Here is a 21,395-nt window from a genome sequence, read left to right as displayed (position 1 = left end):
ACTTGTGTGAGAATTACACAAAATCTTTTTATTAAAAAAACATAAATGACAGTGCAGCCCTTGCATGAAAAAGAAAAAAGATCATACAAATCACAGAGGAAACAGCACTGCACAAGCCAAACTGTGTTTTTTTAAACAGGGTGGCCCATCAAGATTTAATGGTTTTTATAAATGCATTCCTACAACACGATACCCATAAAAATAATGTAACTCACATAATTTTGTACACTAGGGTTATAAACTCCTGCATGTTCAGCTGAGTTACAACTCCCAACATTCTCAGCTAGACTGAAGCTCTTCATGGCTCTAATGAGGATAGACATGGCAACTGTTTTTTTCTGGAACATTTTATGCTTTAGTTTTTTATAACAATTCGAACTCAACATGTAGAAGGCAGTTTATTATCAGGCGCTACATTTTTTAATTTTCTGGACCTTTAAAATGTAGAATTTAAAGTGCTACCTCATTATTTGAGATCCTTATGACAGGTTTGTGAATCTCATTAGGTTGTTGATGTGATCCTCACTCCAATGTCCTGTATCACCATAACAATGATAGGATTGTTTGGTCCCGGGGCCAAACAATTGGATCAACCTGATATCGCAAACCTCAAGGTGCAAGGTCGCCAAACGTGCAGCTCTTTCAATGCATGGCCACTTCTAGTTGATCTTTTTCTTTAGTGTGAACCATTTAAATTATTTATATAAACTGGTTCTGCATTTCTTTGAATTCTGAATATCTTAGAATTACTTTACTCTAAAATTAGTTTTAGTTGTATAAAAAAAAATGAAGCCCGCTGTTAAATTCAAAAAGTTTGTCAAACCATATGATCATGGTCCAAGCCCATGCGAGCTTCATGCAAACAGAATCGAATTCTGGTGCCAAATTCCCTTTAAAAATGCATTTCTCAATTCTTGCCACCTGCCTCAACCCTTTTGCCCGTTTTTGACTACGCCTTGCCTAATCCTTGCCTGTACCTCTTTTTTGGACTTTTACTATTTACGCACTAACTCCTTGTCGATTCCACATCAGAAAGCCCGGGGCCACTGGGGTTCCCTGTGCATCTGAGTTGACCCGCTACTTTCAAGGTTCCTGATAGACGAGTCTGTTACAGCTACCACTTAGTGCAATTCACTAACTGTTTTTTAAGAATTCAACAGAAGAGATAATACTGTATATGCTATGTCAGCCACAGAAAAGAACATGCTCTGTTACATCTCTATCCATGTTTATTATTCCTAAATGTAGAACAAACAATACCCCAAAAAAACACATGTTCTTAATTATACTCCTTTTTCAAGAGTTTATGTAAATAAGTGTTTGTTTATAGAGTTAATAAAGCCAAGGGTGGTACAACATAAGTATTTTGGCAAATTAAACAAATGCAGAAAATACAATTATTGCACATTCTGTAGCTTATTGTCTCTATAGAACATTCCCTCCTTGCATATTTGCGTTAAAAAATATTTTTGGAAGCAGACTTATAGATGGTGTCTACAGAACTAAGCAAAACAACATTTTAATTGTCTTATACATATGGCACTTCCATGTAATTGCTAGCAGAGCAGAGAGCTGCCAATGAAGTAATATGGCAGCTTTTATTAATATGTACAGGTATTATTCGGAAACCCGTTATCCAGAAAGCTCCAAATTATGGGAAGGTTGTTTCTTATAGATTCCATAATAATCCACATTTTAAAAACAATTTACTTTTTCTTTGTAATAAAGAAACAGTACTTTGTACTTGATCCAAATTAAGATATAATGCATCTTTAAAGGGCATGTCAAGTCTAAAATAGAATAAGGCTAGAAATGCCGTATTTTGTTTACTAAATATAAACATGAACTTACTGCACCACAAGCCTAATGAAACAAATAATATATGCTTTCAAAGTTGGCTACAGGGGGTCACCTTCTAGTAACTTTGTTAAACATCTTTGCAAGACTAAGACTGTGCACATGCTCAGTGTGGTCTGGGCTGCTTAGGGATCGTCATAAACAAAGCTGCTTGAGTTCTGCATGGCTGGAAAGTAAGGCGTGGGCTCCCCCTGCTGTTCATAAGTATGATTGTTTCCCTGCAGAGCAGTTAGGGACCATCTGACAATTCCTATCCACAGCAGTAAATGAAGGGAGAATTTCACTGCATACAGTCAGGTTTCTTATAAAAACAGTACATGTTTTTTAATTAATGAATATTGGAGGTTTTTTTTTCATTAAAGAAAGTAAAAAAGGAATTTTATTTGTTTGCCTTTACATGCCCTTTAATGAAGGCAAAACAAGTCTACTGGGCTTGAATATTGTTTAAATTATTTTCTAGTAGGTATGAAGATCCAAATTACAGAAAGATCCATTATCTTGATGTATTTTTTCAAAATCATAAAAAATTTAAATGTAAGAAGAATGTTTTGTTGTAAGACAGACTGAACTACAAAAGGGAGCTAATTGGGGGTCATTACAAGTGAAAATAGACACGCGTTGTGCAGCAATAAGTAGGATAGTAGAATCCACATAAATGAACCTGAGAGTATTTATTGGTGTGTGTTTGTTACACTCCTAATAAAGGAAGATTTGGAGCAGAGTTCTGTTACCCCAGTGTCCTCCATTCATTTGTTCACTATTTTATTGGCTATCTAAGATACACTGTAGGGATGGAGATTAAGTTACTGATTAATACTGGTGACAATGTAGAAGCCATGTCAATGAAGAAGTTATGCTGCCAGTGAAGCAATATGGCAGCTTTTATTTATATGTACAGGTATGGGATCTGTTATCCAGAAAACTCTGAATAACTGGAAGGTTGTCTCCCATAGACTCTATTATAATTAAATAATCCAAATTCATGAAACCTATTCCCTTTTTCTTTGTAATCAAGAAATAGTACCTTGTACTTGATCCAAACTAAGATATAATTCATCTTTAATGAAGGCAAAACAAACCTTTTGGGTTTAATTATTGTTTAAATGATTTTATGTAGACTTAAGTAATGAAGATTCAAATTACGGAAAGATCCATTATTCGGAAAACCCCAAGTTCTGAGCATTTTGGATAACAGGTCCTAAACCTGTATAAGGCGTATGGCACAGCGACAGACAGTGACCTGTTATCCAAAATGCTAGGGTTTTTTAGATGAAGAGTCTTTCTGCAATTTGGATGTTCATGCCTTAAAGCTACTAAAAATATTTTATACATTAAATAAACCCAATTGTTTTGCCTAGAGTAAGGATCAGTTATAGTTCTGATATGGGATATGTTATCCGGAAACCCGTTATCATTAATGGATTCCCATAGACTCCATTTTAAGCAAATATTCAAAAATTTTAAAATGATTTCCTTTTTCTTTGTAAAAATAAAACAGTAACTTGTACTTGATCCCAACCAAGATATAATTAATCCTTATTGGAAGCAGAACCAGCCTATTGGGTTTATTTCATGTTTTCATTATTTTCTAGCCAAATGAAGGTATGAAGATCCAAATTACGGAAAGATCAATTATCCAGAAAACATTAGTAGTTAATTTAGTTGGAATCAAGTACAAGGTACTGTTTTTCATCACTGAGAAATTGGAAATTTGTTTTTAAAATTCTAATTATTTGATTAAATGGAGTCTGTCTAGGGGAGACAGCCTTCCCATAATTCTGAGCTTTCTGGATAAGGGGTTTCTGGAAAACTAATCCCATGACTGTATTATTCGTTCAAGCACATAATCTGATTTTGATCTGGGTGCTGTACGCAATAGCTCATGTTCTTTGAGTGCTTGTGTAAATGACAAACTGAGCTTAGATTGTAAGCTCCACTGGAGCAGAGAGGGACTGATGTGACCAATTTACCCCAGTTGTATAATTCAGGGATCCCTAACATTTTGAACCCGTGAGCAACATTCAGAAGAAAAAGGAGTTGGGGAGCAACACAAGCATTAAAAAAAAGTACCTGGGGGGCCAAATAAGTGCTGTGATTAGCCATTTGGTAGCCCCTATGTGAATTGTCAAGCTACATTGAGGCTCTGTCTTGGCAGTGCACCTGGTTTTTATACAACCAAAACTTGAAGCCTGGAATTCATAAATAAGAACCTGCTTTGAGGCCACTGGGAGCAACATCTAAGGGGGAGGAGAGCAACATGCTTGCGAGCTACTGATTGGGGATCACAGTAATTCATAAATAAAATATTTTTTTAAAATCATAAAAAAATTTAATGTAAGAAGGATGTTTTGTTGGAAAACAGATTAAACTATATGAGGGAGCTAATTAGAGAAATTACAAGTGAAAATAGACACTCAGAATCCACATAAATAATCCCAAGGGTATTTTATTGCCTTTCTAAACTACACTGTAGGGATGGAGATTAAGTCGCTGATTAATATAGGTGACAATGTAGATGCCATGGTAATAAAGATTTTATGATTACTGACAGTTTACTCTAAAGAAGGCAGTTTACTCTACAAGCTGTTTATGTACAGTAGCTCCGCTTGGAGCTGAGTAAATTGCCTTGGATAGAGTTTTTTGCTGATAAATCTGCCAGTTTGTAAGTGCCATCTATTTGCATAACGGCTGTTGCAAGAGGTCTTCATGTTCAAGTCACCACATCTACAAGCAATTGAGCAGGTAATTGTGAAGTGCTAATCAATTCCACGTGCAAACAGTTCACTCCCATTGCACATTTCAGAATTGTTTCTCACTTCCTTTCACAGAAAATGTGTCCCACCATATTTCCACTACAACACAAAGCATTTAAAGTTCCTCCTCCTTCTCCTCCTCTGTTCTCTCTCTTGACAAACGCACATTCAGATAGTCACATATGTACACTATCTGCCTTGTTTCAATAGAAGTGTTAAGCAGATCCACTGTTGTCACCTTTTCTTTTTGCACTTCTGTCGATTGACCCGAACAAGACAAAACAGACGGATCTGTATAACACCTCTAGAAAAGTCACGTCTCTCTATTTTACTGAGCTGTAAACAAGTCCGGAGCTGAACTGAGCTCAAAAGCCATTGTGCAGAACACTTTAGTAATTGGAAAAAGACTCATATTGTCAAGATGTGATTACTGATTCAGACAAACAAGGGTGTGAATTCTGTTCTTATTGTGCTACCTTACATAGGTCTGTTTCTGTTGGCAACTACAGTGGAAGTCTTTATGAATATTTGGCTTTCTCCAAAATCATACTCCCTTCTGAATGTGTTGCCACATTATACAGAAAGAATAACAAAATTAAAAATTAAAAATTATTTATTGTGTGTTATTAATGCCTTGGGGATGGTGGTCCAGATGATGCAGGAAGGCTGGTAGCTTTAAAGGGCAAGTCAACCCCAAAATAAAAATTTCAATGTAAGTTTATGAAAAATTGGCAAAGTTATCTGTGAAAACAATTGACATTGAAAGCAGCATTTGCTTAAGTCCTTGTTTTTACTTTTTAAACAATGTCTTAGTTCCCCAGCAAAGACAGGTCTGTTGATCCCCTGCTTTGTTTTACATTAGATAGATAGATAGATAGATAGATAGAGAGAGAGAGAGAGAGAGAGAGAGAGAGAGAGAGAGAGATGATGATAGAGAGAGAGAGAGAGAGAGAGAGAGAGAGAGAGAGAGAGAGAGAGAGAGATAATAGCGAGAGAGAGAGAATAGCGAGAGAGAGAGAGAGAGAGAGAGAGAGATAATAGCGAGAGAGAGAGAGAGAGAGAGAGAGAGAGAGAGAAAGAGAGAGAGAGAGAGAGAGAGAGATAATAGCTAGAGAGAGAGAGAGAGAGAGAGAGAGAGAGAGAGAGGGAGAGAGAGAGAGAGAGAGAGAGAGAGAGAGAGAGATGAGAGAGAGAGATAATAGTGAGAGAGAGAGAGAGAGAGAGAGAGAGAGAGAGAGAGAGAGAGAGATGATGATAGATAGATAGATAGATAGATAGATAGATAGATAGATAGATAGATAGATAGATAGATAGATAGATAGATAGAAAATCTACAAGCTCAGTGTAATTATTTCAATTTAAAAACATTTCAATAACTATACATACTTTAAAACCATACAGTAAAAATAAACCTGTTCTCACACTCACACACACATGGCAGCTTTTATTGAATCTCATTTAGAACAATAAACATTCAATCCAGATTAAAATGCATAGTCAGGTTTAACTTCAGCATCAGCATTTATATTTCTTACATGTTTTCATGACCTCTTGGCACAAATTTGGTTGATATAAGTGAATACAAATTTTAAATATGTTTTATAAACTTTTATGACAGCATCTTATTATTTTTTAAGGCTTTGATATTTTAGGGTTTTATTTTACTTCTCCCTCCAGTGTTAAAACGTAATGAAAATCTCTGTTTCAGTCGAATGTTGAAACAAACCACTTTTACCCTATTTATATATCTGTTAAGGCTGTTTTTGTTTAATTACTTCTGGCTATTATCCTATTTAAATATTCCTTTTTTTTAAGGCAAAAATTATATTTGGTTTGATTATTTTAATATTTGTTATGGTCTTAGAAAAATACTTATGGTTTGCAAATAAAAACTACTTGTACTTACAATATTTTTCTTAATTTAAGAAAGTCAATAAACTTTTGGATCAAGGAGAACAACTTGGAAGGGAAAGCATAAAAAAGTTACTTTATTGGACATGTTCATCTTCAAAATGTTTTTTCTGATTTTTTCTCATTAGAAAATCCAGTTAGGGATGTGATCAGCAAAATAATAAAAAAAGTAATTTAATAAAATAATAGGTTATTTGATAATTAATTAATATTTCTTATTATTTATTTACTTAATTATTAATGATTTATTAGGTTCAGGGAAAAAATAATTCCATGGATTTTGAACAAACTGAAAGGATTTGTGAGCATGTTCCTGTATGAAGAAATGTGTTTGCTGGTCCTTTCTTTGTTTGAAACCCTCACAAACAGCAGTCTTGTTGTACATTATATCTAAGACAATAGCTACTGTATTTTGTAACAAAACATCAATCCACAAGCGTTTCAGATCCTGTATGTGAAAGACTTGTTTGTTTATACCAGTGTAGACGTCTGGAATCCTACTCCACTTAATTAGCAGGAAGATTAAGATAAGAAGGGCAAAGCAAGATAGAAAGATAATCCAAAGTAGATCATAAACCAAGGCAGTTTATTTAAGACTGTATGAGGAATCTGAAAGGGAAGGAATTCTTCAAACAAGGACCAGAAAGGAACTAAGTTAGTGACATTGAAAACTAGGAACAGAACAGGACAGTACAGAGTGGAGGTAGAGAAAGGACAGGCAGGAGTGGGAAAGAGTTGCACAAAGTCAGAACAAACAGGAATAGGACAGAAGAGACACAACAGGCAGAAGAAGCATGGAGAGGGTATAGAGACAGGACAGGCAGTAGCAGGATGGAACAGATGCAGAAACAGGACAGGCAAGAGCTGAATGGAACAAGGGGTATGGACACATCAGACAGAAGCAGGGTGGAGCGGGTGTAGAGACAGGCAGGAGCCAAATGGACCAGGCATAGAGACAGGACAGGCAGGAGCAGAATGGACCAGGCATAAAAATGGGCCAGGAAGGAGAGAAACTGAGCAAATGTAGTGACAGCTTAAGCAGGAGTCTGATGGGCAGGTGTAGAGACAGGACAGGCAGGAGCCAAATAGACTGGGCATTGAAACAGGACAGGCAGGAGAGGAACTGAGCACAGGTAGTGACTAGACAGGCATGAGCAGAATGGATTAGGCATATAAACAGGATAGGCAGGAGAGGAACCGAGCATATGTAGTGACAGGACAAGCAGGAGCAGGATGGACCAGGCATAGAAACAGGATAGGAAGGAGAGGAACTGAGCATATGTAGTGATAGGACAGGCAGGAGCAGAATGAACCTGGTATAAAAACAGGACAGGCAGAAGAGGAACTGAGCAAATGTAGTGACAGGACAGACAGGAGCAGGATCGAGTGGGTCTTGATACAGGACAGACAGGCACAGGATGAGGAGGCACAGAGACAGGACAGGCAGAAGGAGCCTGAAGAGGGTGTAGAGACAGGACAAGCAGGAGCATACTGTAATGGAGCAGGGGGTAAACACACGTCAGGCAGAAGTAGGATTGTACAGGTGTAGGGACAGGACTTGGACAGGACCAGACAGGACAAGGAAGTGAGGTAGACTAAGGGTTTATTGGCTGATTGGCAGATTGGCTGACCTTACATGATAAATAAGGCTGCTGGGATATGACTGGTAGGACAGCTAAATAGATCAGAATCACCAGAAACGTGTTGGCAAAGTAGTAAACCAAAAGTTACCAGGAGGTTTCCGGTTTGAACCCTAGCAGCACCAGACAGGTTGTAGGGAAACTGAATATCTGCTGTATAAGTCTATATCAGAAAGTGAATTATTAAATACACATTTTCTGAAGACAGTGATCCTTTAACTTGGATTTTTTTTCTTTGTTTCTGATCTTTTGCCATCTCTATTTTCAAAGTACTATAATTACTCTGTCCCAGTGACACAGTCAAACTAGATTCTCGGTCAGTTCCGTGACAGTTACAGTTTCTAAAGAAAAAAAAGCCACATTGTATACAAGAGGAGACCTCCCCTACATACAAATGCAAACACAGCTATTATTTTGATGTCTGTTCCAACACAGCAAAGCAGTTCCAATTTGCAAGAAATACACAGGGATTTGGCATATACACATATTTACTATGTGACAAAATATGAGCCAAAGCTAATCCGTTACCTTGTCGCTGGCAGATCCTTTTATTTTCTGTAGGGGAGACAGGAGACACAATGGCGCAGTCAATAGTTCTATTTAATTCATTATTAAAAGTGCCAGTTCTAATGAACCCGCAGAGAGTGGAATATTGTTTTAGATTTAAATTGCCTTTTCATTAGCGTGTCTTTGTTAAGGACAATATAAAGGCAACAAATAATTTTTATTGTCACAACATGCAGATGTCAGTGGTTTTTCTTAGTTTATAACTATGTTGCTGAACTATGCACAGCACACAGACATGCCGGTGCCAGGCTCATTTTATGGTATCCCTTCATAAGGGTTTAGAGGGTTGTTTTTGCTGTTGGTATACCTGGAGTTTCCCTAATATCAGTCATATTTGAAAGACATCATGTTCAATAAGACCAGACCGGACCCGAACCCGCAACCTGCAGCCATGGGTGTCCGCAGAAGAGGGCAAGAGGGGGCAGTTGCCCCACCCTGACTTTTCCAGCTAATTCCAAATAATTGTCTGTAAATTTAAATCTCAACAACACAAGACATTTTTTATACTTCCCCCCCTAATTAAGTTATCATCATTGGGATAGGTCATCTTCAATGGGACACTACCCTATGTGATATAAGCTTACTTGCCCCCACCTGGAAAATTTTCTGCGGACACCCATGCCCACAGCCCACGACCCGAACCGCAACCCCCATATCTACCCACTTTGTTCCGCTACCCGACCTGGACCCACAACTGCCTTATCTGCAACCTGACCCGCAACCCGCCGACCATCATCAATCAAGAAGTGGTGTTGCTGCAAACAGGAAGTGACATCATCAATAGTGGGTGGGACAGAAACAAGTTTTGTAAAATTTTAATAGGAGTAAAATATAGACAATATAACATAAGATAAGACATTTAGATGAGACCCACAACCCAACCTGCAACCCGCAAACCCACAACCCTCAGACCCTCAGATCTGTACCCGCACCTGAAAATCCTACCCTCATTCCGCAGGCGACTTTTTTTGAGGGTAACCCGTGGGTACCCAACCCGTTGCACAGGGTCGGACTGGGGGGCCCCACCGGGGCTTCTGCCTCAGGGCCCCACCCCTGGGGATGCTGCCTCGGTGGCTTCTGTCCAGCAGCCAAACCGAGCACACTCGCGCATGCACGTCAGCGAGCGGCAGCACGCATACTGCTTTTTTTTTTACTGTAAGGAAGAAAACCAGGGTGCGGATCTGGGCTGGTGGGGCCCACTGAGTTTTTTTCCCAGTGTCCCGCCGGCCCAGTCCAACCCTGCCACTACAGGACTCTGCCCAAGGTATGGATGGGCAGGTAGGTTCTTGTAAGTAATCATACCTCCCAACATTTTGGAAATAAAAAGAGGGACAAAAAAGTTGACACGTGTAGTGTGGCAATTTTTTTGACCACGCCCACTTTTGTGGCCATGCCCCCTAATTACCATGTTCATTTTACAAAATTTGGCAGGTTATAAAAGTTCGAACATATTTCTGTTTTTTTTTTTTTCAGTTATTACAGTTTTGCTAATGAAGGTAAATTGCCCTTTAAGATGTGAGTCTAACTTTTCCTAAGGGACCTGTTATCTTATATTGTTACAATTACTTATTTGCTTATCTTGAAATTGTTACCAAAGTATCATCTGCTGATGTGGCTGTTCTGGGCTCTCTGCCAAAAGCCAACTAAGTTAGAAACTTTGTTTCTTTTTCTGGCCGTTCAATGCAGAGAAAAATGGGAATTTCCAGTACAAATGAGGGACTGCGGGTTGAGCTGTCAAAAGAGGGACTGTCTAAAATAAGGGGAATTAAATTATAAATGAACGCCTTATTATTGATTTAGACATAATCAAATGAAGGTGTCTATACACGGAAGGGTTGCCACCTTTTGCCGAGCATTCTGGATAAAAAGTCCCATACCTGTACCTGTTTGCTTAAAGCTTAGCACTTTATCATTTGCAAATCCTTTCCCCCATGCAAATTATATTTTTACTTTACAATAAGTCTAAACAGATAATAGTGTTATCTTTAATGAACCAGTGTGCAGAGGTAGGTACTTTTTTTTTTCCAACAGGCAACTAGTTCATAATATATTGTTATTCGGGTTTTCCCCAATAGAGTTTTCCCTTCAATCAAATCTATTATTAGACAACAGCAAAGCCTAACAGAAGAAGTAGAAACTGTCAAACAGCCCCCAGCGTTAGGAAGCCCTAATTCCAGGCAAGCAGAGCAATCAGCGATCATCCATGAATTGTTTGCTGTTTAACTTGGAACAGCTCAGCAGTGACCCTCGCAGGCGGCACAGTTCGGGAAAACAAGAATACTCCCTTACTGAACCAGCACCAGCACGTCCCCAGGCAATTTCAGAAACCAGGTCAATCAGATAAAAATAGTTTTGTTACAGATTGATATGATGACAGAACATGCTGCTATCTTGAGTGAGAAATGTTTTTTTTTTTTTTTATAGATCAGATGTTGATATAATAAAAGGGCTCTAATAGGAACCCTGCTTTCTTCTGCACATATAATGAGTGATAATAGAAGGCTACCTTCCTAAGGTGTCATGTTATAATTGAGCCTGACCTTGTATGGCAATGGCTTCAGGGAGCACTAAATATAGGTTTGTTTTTGGATTGGTCATTGCATAAGAATTTACGTATCCCGCACTACTTGTGTACAGTTTACTCTAATGTATACGTCATCAGTGAGGAGCACATCTCTCTGACCTATGCCAAAATAATTTTCAGAGAACCAGCAGCACAGGCAATGGCTCTCCACTTGGTCTGCAGGAAAAAAGGAGCTCTGTGTGAAGTGTGAAGTGTTCTAGTAAATGCCAATTAGGTCTAGTGATGACTTCAGGCAATGGTAATGGCAACTCTGCAATAAATACACATTGCCTACTGGGATAAGATAGCACAGGGCACATTTATATAATAAGATACTGCATATACTATGCATTAAAACCAGAACATTCGTATATTACTACAGTATATATACTATATATATATATATATACAATATTCCTACTGTGGAAAATGGTTAAAGTGCCATTTTTATCACCATTTTGCCTCATGGCCAGGATATATGAAAATCGATAGGTGGCTTTGTTTATTCTTGGGTTGCGACACTTATAAGACCCAGTGGGGATCATTAATATATTCGCACAGTGAACAGATTTGCCCTGCACTTGTTTATATTTATAAAGCTGGACAAGATTGGTGTATTTAATGCGGGATTATAATAGCAATGTTTTATTTGGCATATGCAAATTGTGAAATTTTACACTCGGTGTATGAGTGACAATTGCCAAAGTATATTCATCAATATATTTGTGACCAACGAGCATAGACAGTGTTCACACTCTCACCAACACTCATGTCATTTACCAATTTTTCTTGTGCAGTGCACATTTCATTGCGATTTATAAGAAACCGTGCACAAATCAACTAAATGTGAAATACTATAGATATAAGTTGTGTAAACGTTATAAATGGTCCACAATTTATAAACTTAAGTACAGCCTGCCAAGTGCAGTTTCAGACACAAATCATTCTGTTTTATACCCACAATGCACTCTTACACCCCCCCCCCAGAATTCCAGTGTTATTGAATCCATATGGCATCCATATCCATCCGTATCCATCCATATCCATCCGTATCCATCCATATCCATCCGTATCCATCGGATGCAGCAAAACAAACACCATTGTCTGAGTGGGGATTCTGCTCAGGCACAAGTCTGTTGCATCTATTGATGCAGAAACCCTGGAATTATTGCCACATTCCAAGGATGGCAGCCGGATGGATACAATGGAACTTGGGGCAACCACAAAGAAGTGCAAGCAGTATGAGCAGAAACAAGTACCTTTAATGAATATCATCGATATGCCCAATAGTTGTATCCATTTTAGGTGACCCCGCTCAGCTCTGTTCATAAATGGTCCCTATTATTATTACAAAGAAAAAGGAAATCACTTTGAAAAATTTTGTTTATTTGATTATAACAGAGTTTATGGGAGACAGCCTTTCCATAATTTGGAGCTTTCTGAATAAGAGGTTTCCGCATAACGGATTCAATAACTGTATTTCCATTAGTAATAACATAGCAGAGAATGAACATACAGGTATACAGCACTTTCCATTGTTCCTGTGCTTGTAGTATGAAAGAATGGCAAGTAAAGTCCAGTTATTTTGCAAATATCCATTTTCTCAGGTCAAAAACGGCTTCTACCCCCGCTACATTTCCTTTTTGCATGGGCAGGCCTAACAGCCATAGAGGTACAGTACTTAGGGAAAGTGTTCATGTAAGGCAAATATGGCAACTGGCATGGGAAACCCAAACTGTAATTAAGTCCTTAGATTTGGTAGATATGAATCCTTCAAACTGTTGCTGAACTAGACTTTGCTGAATTATATGCCATTCATACATAAATAGTATAGAATATGTTCTTAGAAGACTTCTGCGTGGCAATGGTGCATTAAAAAACATTTTTGGATATGTGGGTCAAAGAAAAAAAAGGACTCTGGATAGAAATCTGGCCGGAATTATTCAGGAAATATTTATTCTATGCTCCAGGATTCACACTTCCTAATTTAGGAAACCCAATAACTTTCAGATGTGACCGTTCTGTATCTGTTATTGGCTGTGCATCTGCTACTATATATATATATATATATAGGATATAAAAGATAGCATCGCTCCAAAAAAGGAATTTAGGTGCCATTAGCGTGCAATTGATATCTTATGTAAGCAACCCTAGATTTCTTCACATGCACAAAAGTTGACAGTAGGTGAAATGATCGTAATCAAACCATCTTCTTTATATATTATGTTAAGTGAAATACACGGGTCTCGGTTTTCTCCCCCTCCTTTTTCATTGTCTCCTTTGTGCAGTAATCCCATTTACTAATTGCATTTCTAAGATGCAGTATTAATATATCTGCCGCTGGGCCAATTCCCTGTAGCAAACACTGAGCAACTCATTTATTCTTTCCCCTCTTTTTTTTTTGGTTTCTTCAAAAAATGTCTCTCCACTTTCAAAACAATATCTCTCTTTATCTTCTCTTCTCCTGTAGAGAGTTTATTCAAATGGAAGCCTACATCCTTCATCGTGTGCTTTTATCGCAGCAGATTTAGCAGTTTAATCTATAGTTAAATATCCCTGTATGCCCCGATTCTGCTTTCCTGCGAGGGGAAATTTTCCATCTTTTCCACCATCTTCTATTTCTTCTGATTTATTAAGTATCCATGTATATATTTATTACATATTTTATACAACCAAGAATTAATATGAGCAAAGGTCAAGTAAGGAGGCACGTGGGAAGCAAACTCTTGCCTTAGGGATGTAGCTTCTATAACAGCCCACGACAACAATCATATTTCCTATTTAAAAGAATTTTATTTGCTAAAATTTTGTATTAGTTTCTCATTCTCACATTCTGCAGACAAGTGAGAAATTGCCACAAAAAAAAAAAAAAAAGCAGCAACCCCTAGAATATAGGTTACCTACACGACGTGCCTAATTGGCAAAGAATAACTTAAAACCATTGTGTGAAGTTCAGTTATAAAAACAGATGTTACAGAGACTGAATATTCAATATAACAGATAACATTGCTAATAGAGACCTCCCTCTTTCACACCAGCCCTTAGCATTTGATCAGTGCTAATTTTATCTAATTGTTGCGGCCATTCATTAATTTTGTGCCTTGTTTCTGTATTTTTTTTTAATTAAAACTAAAAAATAAATAAACAACTAAATTCTTCTTATTTTATTTTATTTTTATTAAAGGCAAAAGCCCTGTAACCAACATTTCCAATATAAATATTTTCTGCTGTTTTTCTTCATTTAAAAACAAAATATTATTGAAGCAATCCAGGCTGTCAGTAACATCTTAAATAAATTTGCTAATAATCCTGTAAATGACCCGGGTCAGAAGTTAACTGTTACAGGTTATGAGGCAGGGGGATTAAGCTCATGCCCTTAAGCTTAGCATAATGCTTTAAAAAAAAATGATAAACCTATTACTAAGAGGTATAAATGATTCTGGAAGAACTGGGACTTTGTATTCAGACACTAGCGTTTCAAATGTATATTAAACTTCCATTAATAACGATGTTTTTCTTCTGTTATTAAGAATAATGCAGATGTTAGTAATGATGTTACTTTTTTTTTAATGTATCTAACTTTTAGGGTAAATTAATAACTAATGACTGTCTATAGATATATTATAAATTATTTATTTATATATAGGTATATATTTGTTTGGTGCTGCTGATTTTAATCGTGGGATGATAACGTAGCAGAGGTATGAGACCTGTTATCCTGAATGTTTGGGACCTAAAGTTTTCCGGCTATCGGATCTTTCTGTAATTTGGACCTTGAGTCTATTAGAAAATAATTTAAACATGAAATAAACCCAATAGGCTGGTTTTGCTTCCAATAAAGATTAATTACATCTTAGTTGGGATCAAGTACAAGCTACTGTTTTATTATTACATTGAAAAAGGAAATCATTTTGAAAAATTTGGATTATTTGATTATAATGGAGTCTATGGGAGACAGCCTTTCTGTAATTCAGACGTTTCTGGATAATGGGTTTCTGGATAACGGATAAGGGACAATATATTATTATTCGGGCTAAAAAATAAAACTTTGTTTATAATTCTTTACTTTCTCATTGTTAATCCCATCTATAAATAGTTGCGTTTAGTGAGGCATAGGGATGGGCGAATTTAACCCGTTTAAAAAAATTTGCTGCGGGCGAAATTTCACAGACGCCCATTAAAGTCTATGGCGGCAAAAAAATGTTGTTGTACGGCTTTTTTTTGATGCACAACGCCATACAAGTCTATGGGCATCATTTTTGCGGCGAAACAAGGCGAAAAAATTCGCTAAATCCCTAGTGAGGCATATAAATAATGACATGTTAGACTTAAAAGGAAATCGTCTTCACATCCTCAGAGTATTTTTAATCCATGTTTACATCTTTATTATAAACTTTTAATGGGACAATGGTTTGGATTTCTGGTTGCCCAAAAAAATGTTGTTGACTTTCAACAGTACAAAAATACATAGCAAGGTGCACAATGTAGCTCAGTTGTAAGTAATGGCAGAGATTCACGACAAATAGAATTAATATGTCTATTTAATCCCTAACTGTGTGGCTTTCAGACGACAATCAGGGGTATTAAATAGGGTGTCACTTCTTTCTAAGGCTTGAAAACTGCAGTGAAGTCCATCTGTTCTGACAGCAATGGCAATTTCATGTTGGTCATGTCGGAACAGACCATTCTATTTCGTTATGAAGCAAAGCTTCTATGACCTTATAACATTTGCACGGTATAAAAGCTTAAAGTCATAAACGTAGATCTCATTTCCAAAATAGGTTTAAAGAACACATTGGCTTGGTCAACTATATGGCATACGTACTTTCCGTTCTACACCCAGGCATAGGAAGAAAATATTTAGTCTACAAAAGTACGACACACTCCAAATGATTCATGTCAATAAAGGTACAGCCATGAATTATCCTTAACTGATTTACCACCCTATGAAACAAACTGTTTGCCCACCCAAACAGTTTCAACTACAGCTAGAACAGATTATTTCAATTTGTGAAATTCAGCAGCCGATAGCAAGATACTGTAGATAGAGTTATATATATAAAATAATAAATGTGGGCTGCACACCTCGATAAGTTGGAAGACATGGGTGCGCTTGTCTGGATGGGTCTGTTTTCCATCGAATCGATTCGTTTTCGATCAAATTCGAATTGTACGAATCAATGTTATTGTGCATTCAAATTGAATGATTCAAAGTTTTTCCCCAAAAAAAACTCAAAGTCCACCAATTGACTAAATAGGTTTTAGGAGGTCCCCTATAGACAGGTTTGGCAGGTTTTAGATGGCAAACGGTTGAAGTCGAATTTTTAAAGAGACAGTACATGATAAATTTCGATATTCGAATTTTTGAATTTTTTTCAAATTTCGAATATTCCATAGTCGAAGTACACAAAAATTCACCAATTGACTAAATGGGTTCTAGGAGGTCCCCCATAGACAGGCTTGGCAGGTTTTAGATGGCAAACTATTGAAGTAGAATTTTTAAAGAGACAGTACATGATAAATTTCGATTTTTTTTTCAAATTTCCATAGTCAAAGTACACAAAAATTAGCTTGAAATTTGAATTTTTTTTATTAGAATTTTCACTTCAACCTTTGATAAATCTGATAATTGTGTAAATTCTGCGAGTGCCATCACTTTTTTGACATTTAATATATATATATACATTTAATATATATATATATATATATATACATTTAATATATTTATATATATATATATATATATATATATATATATATATATATATATATATATAATATATATATATATATATATATATATATATATATATATATATAATATATATATATAGCCAAAGGACGATGTATTTATTGCGGTAAGAGGAACAGTGGGAGAATATTTTTCCTTGAAAGACAAACAAATTACCTAATTTGAAAGCAGGTCAGTGATTTGTTTACCCCATTACTACTAAAGAATCATACTGTATGCTTATTTTATACACATGGATAGTAGCATTACAATTCTGTTGTTGCACACATACAGGCCTAAACACACACACATACACACGCACAGGACTTGGTAATAAGTAAAGGGGACAATACAGGAGTTTTGTCCTGTAGCATAAGAAAAGATAAAAACAAAACAAGCCACTGGTTTGGAATCAGTACTATACATACTAAGATAGTGGAAAATGATTGTGCAATACATTAGTGCAACATATTTGGGCATTACTCAAGGTCATTTTGTGGCCAGGGGATCCTTCTAGGATTTAGGGCCTGCAGCAAACACTCCAGAATTCATGGAAAAACACACAAACATGCACACACGTATACTGTATATGGAAGCACATACACACACTTCCTCGTTATTATCTCACTACACCACAATGTTTCATGTATTTAATTCCCTTTTTCATTGCATTCTTACAACTAGGCCCACATGACTCTAAGCTCCATGGAGCAGGAACGTCTTTCCATTAGCCTTAACACATTATCTAGAAGGTAATTATTTATATACTATTAGGGGCACATTTACTAAGCTCAAGTGAAGGATTCGAAGTTTTTTTTTGGGTAATTCGACCATCGAATAGGCTACTACGACCTTTGACTACGACTTTGAATCGAACGATTTGAACTAAAAATTGTTCGACTATTCGACCATTCGATAGTCAAAGTACTGTCTCTTTAAAAAAAACTTTGATTACCTACTTCAGCACTGTAAACCTACCGAGCTACAATGTTAGCCTATGGGAACCTTCCCCATAAATTTTCTAAGCTTTTTTTGATCGAAGGAAAGTCCTTTGAATCGATCGAACGATTTTTCCTTTGATCGTTCGATCGAAGTATTTGCTGTAAATCCTTCGACTTCGATATTCCAAGTCGAAGAATTTTACTTTGATGGTCGAATATCGAGGGTTAATTAACCCTCGATATTCAACCCTTAGTAAATGTGCCCCTTAGTGTGTTGTTGATGTGCTGTTTTATTGCATAGTTAAGCATTGCCTTTACTTGCATTAGCACAGAGGGCTTTTTCATTATCTAATCTAAGGAGCAGGCGCTACACACACACAGTGGGAAACAATTTTAACCTGCAAAGTTCCATTACCATTACAAGAGGAAGAAAGAGAGGAACAGACCCTGACATTCATTATTCCAAGGTAAAATACTTGTTTTCCTACAGGATAACATCGGCCACATCTATTCATCAGAAAGTACCCTATAGTTACAACTAAATACATGACTTGGAATGATGAACTTACTTCTCGCAGCAGCCAATATTGCTACCTACAGTATTACAGAAATGTACAACACACAAAGGACTCAGAGCGTAATGGCTACAGATTTATCCCATTCATGTGGCTCACTTTAAAAGTTCCCCTGCTGCAGTTAAAGATACACACACAGTAAATTCTGCCGCACAACATAGTTTTACGCACGGCACCCTTTTCCGTGTCCTAGGTCAACATCCGTAATGGTCTTTGTGGACTTGTAAAGAAGGTACAGGTATGGGATCCGTTACCCGTAAACCCGTTATCCAGAAAGTTCTGCATTATGGAAAGACCGTCTCCCATCAACTCAATGTTATCCAATTAATGCAAAATTTTTAATTTTTTGTAATTAAACAGAACCTTGTACATGATCCGAACTAAGATATTAATAATTGCTGCTTATTGGAAGCAAAACCAATTTATGGGTTTTATTTAATGTTTATATGATTTTCTAGTAGACTTAAAGTGATACTGTCATTGAATTTTTTTTTCCAAAATATGAATCTACATTAAAAGTTAGCTATAGCTCACGTTGATATTTTTTTGCTGAGCGTTCTGCTTTTCTAAGTAATTTTTACTTAAAGTTCATAAACCTGACTGTTTTGCCAAACTGCCTGTCCCTTCTCAGTCTGTCAGTTACAGTTTCTAATGTTAATCAGCACAAATATGGCAGCCCCCTGATAGAGGAACATGGGGGTAAGAAAGGTAATGTAAAAGTATCAGGCAAATACTTTTATGGCAAAATCATAAATAGCATTGAAAGACAACATTATGATGGCTATAAAAAAAAAGGTTATTTTCTGGTGTGAGTATCTTTTTAAGGTATGAAGATCCAAATTACGGCAAGATCCATTATCCGGAAAGCCCCAGTTCCTGAGCATTCTGTATAACAGGTCCCATACCTGTACAACAGAACTGCAACACTTCTAATGACAACCGGATCAAGTTTCGCCGAGAATCCACTTTAAAATATACGAACCACGAAATTAGCATTCGGTGGCGTTAAAGGTATCGCCGGATCATAACGTGATCGATATATTATTCTCAGGTTGTGCTATTTAATAAAAGCCCCCTCATTAGGGACAGAGATACAGAAAGGGATACTATTCGGATATTTTATCACATAAAAAACAAAAAGTAACAAAAATCTAATCCTTTTAGCTGGATACTTGGGAATCAAACGTCTAAACTCTTTGTTTATTTTTCTATGGAAATCCTTTGTAGAGAACAACTGTAATTCCATAGAATCACCTATACACACAGCAACAACGACTTCACCCAACTCCGGGTGCCCAGGAACAGGCTAGAGAGCAAGGCGTAGAGTAAGAGCAAACTGATGGAATATTGCATGCCTCTGTTCAATTTAAATAAGCAGGTACAAATGTATCAGAGCCTTTCACGGAGGCAAATGCAGCTGGGAAATACAGTATATACAAAGAAAGAATGAAAAGCTTCCCATCAATTATTAAAACAAGAAAGAGCCTATCACTGAGCGGACTCGCTTTCTGTGCTAAAGTCAGATATTTCTGCCAAGGAATTTTTTTTACCTTCATTAGCAGGATGAGGAATCAGTTCCCCTGAGCAGCTGATTGAGATGGAGCAAAGCAGGAGGATGGAGAAGAGCTGACAATCCATGCTTGGAGTTGGAGTACAGAAGGCAGTGGAAGGAGCATATCTCCACTAAGCATGCCACTGATGTGACTGCAGCTCTGATTGCTGAAGAAGTTACCATGCTCGCTGAGCAGCCTGATGTCAAGTTTGACACTGGAGACAAGGAGGAGTCTGCTGGTTGCCTGCTGCTCCACTTTCCCTGCTCCGCTGGGTCCTAAAAGCAGCCGACTTCCAGCAAGGACACCTGGGAGTGCCAACATGTCAGGTGACTGGCAGGGGGATCAAAGGCAATGAGGTTGTTTAACCTGCTTACGGTGTTGGAGGAAAAAAAAAAAAAGGAAATGAAGTGCAGCTGCCATAGTGCAAGCACAGATTGAATTCATTTCTCAGGGGGGGGAAGACATAGATTGCCTATTTACCCTTTAAAGAGGAGAGATCTCTTTAAGTTTCACTGGCATGTCATTAAGCAGCAGGAGAAGAAATTAAAAAGAAAAACATTTATAATGTGAGTGTTATGGAGGAGTCCGTTTTATTATTTGTTGAATGGCTGAAAATGAGAATAAACCTTACAGGTGAATGAAGTGAGTTGTGTTGCTACTATTGTTGAACACAATCAGATATACAAAGGCAAATTTAGGATGTTTAGTGCTTTACATTGTAAAAATACAGTAATAATGAAATTGATATATTGTTTCCTGTCCAAAAAAGTCTTGTGCTGCCTAAACTTGCTGCCTATGTATTAACATTATACAATGAACCCTGGCTTAACCCTCTCCCTCCCGACAATGTAAATTCTGCATTGTCAGCAGGGAAGGGAACAGCCTGACAATGATACAAAATCGTTCATGGTTTAAGGCTACGCCAAAGAAATGATAGCAGATTATTGAATCTGTAAACTCTTTAGAGCAGCCCCTCCCCCCATGTTGGCTTTAACACTGTGGAAACTTTACAGTCTGTAAATGTTTCAGTAAAATGTTGTAGTTTGTTTACATAAATTCTTATGTCCTACATTTGTAACTTTGAAGTGCTGTGGGAGGTGATGACACTGTGGATTGCTTATTTGTGTTTTCTAGCAATGCCTAGCAAGTGAAATCACCTTGAAATGTCAGCAGTGAGAGGGTTAAAATGGTAAGTGAAACTGCAAAATAGCATTTGAGAGCTTTTCTACTGTACTGTCTACGAATAGAGAGAGAGAGCGAGAGAGAGCGAGAGAGAGAGAGAGAGAGATAGATAGATAGATAGA

The 21,395-nt window shown here is 37.2% G+C and overlaps 1 protein-coding gene across 3 annotated transcripts in view; it reads right to left on the bottom strand.

The window, feature by feature from the left end:
• LOC108709206 (ephrin type-A receptor 3) overlaps positions 1-20,683 on the bottom strand; it is a 201,934-nt gene extending 181,251 nt beyond the window's left edge. For all 3 annotated transcript variants that reach the window (XM_018248850.2, XM_041583372.1, XM_041583373.1), the window contains exon 1: positions 20,089-20,683. In XM_018248850.2, coding sequence (XP_018104339.1) covers positions 20,089-20,176 — 88 coding nt within the window. In that variant the 5' untranslated portion in view covers positions 20,177-20,683. The remainder of the gene's footprint in view (positions 1-20,088) is intronic.
• Between the last annotated feature and the right edge of the window lie 712 nt (positions 20,684-21,395).

This window comes from Xenopus laevis, chromosome 2S (assembly GCF_017654675.1).
Source record: "Xenopus laevis strain J_2021 chromosome 2S, Xenopus_laevis_v10.1, whole genome shotgun sequence".
Lineage (NCBI taxonomy): Eukaryota > Metazoa > Chordata > Amphibia > Anura > Pipidae > Xenopus > Xenopus laevis.
The sequence above is the reverse complement of the archived record's forward strand: the minus strand, read 5'-3'. Positions and strand labels throughout refer to the sequence as shown.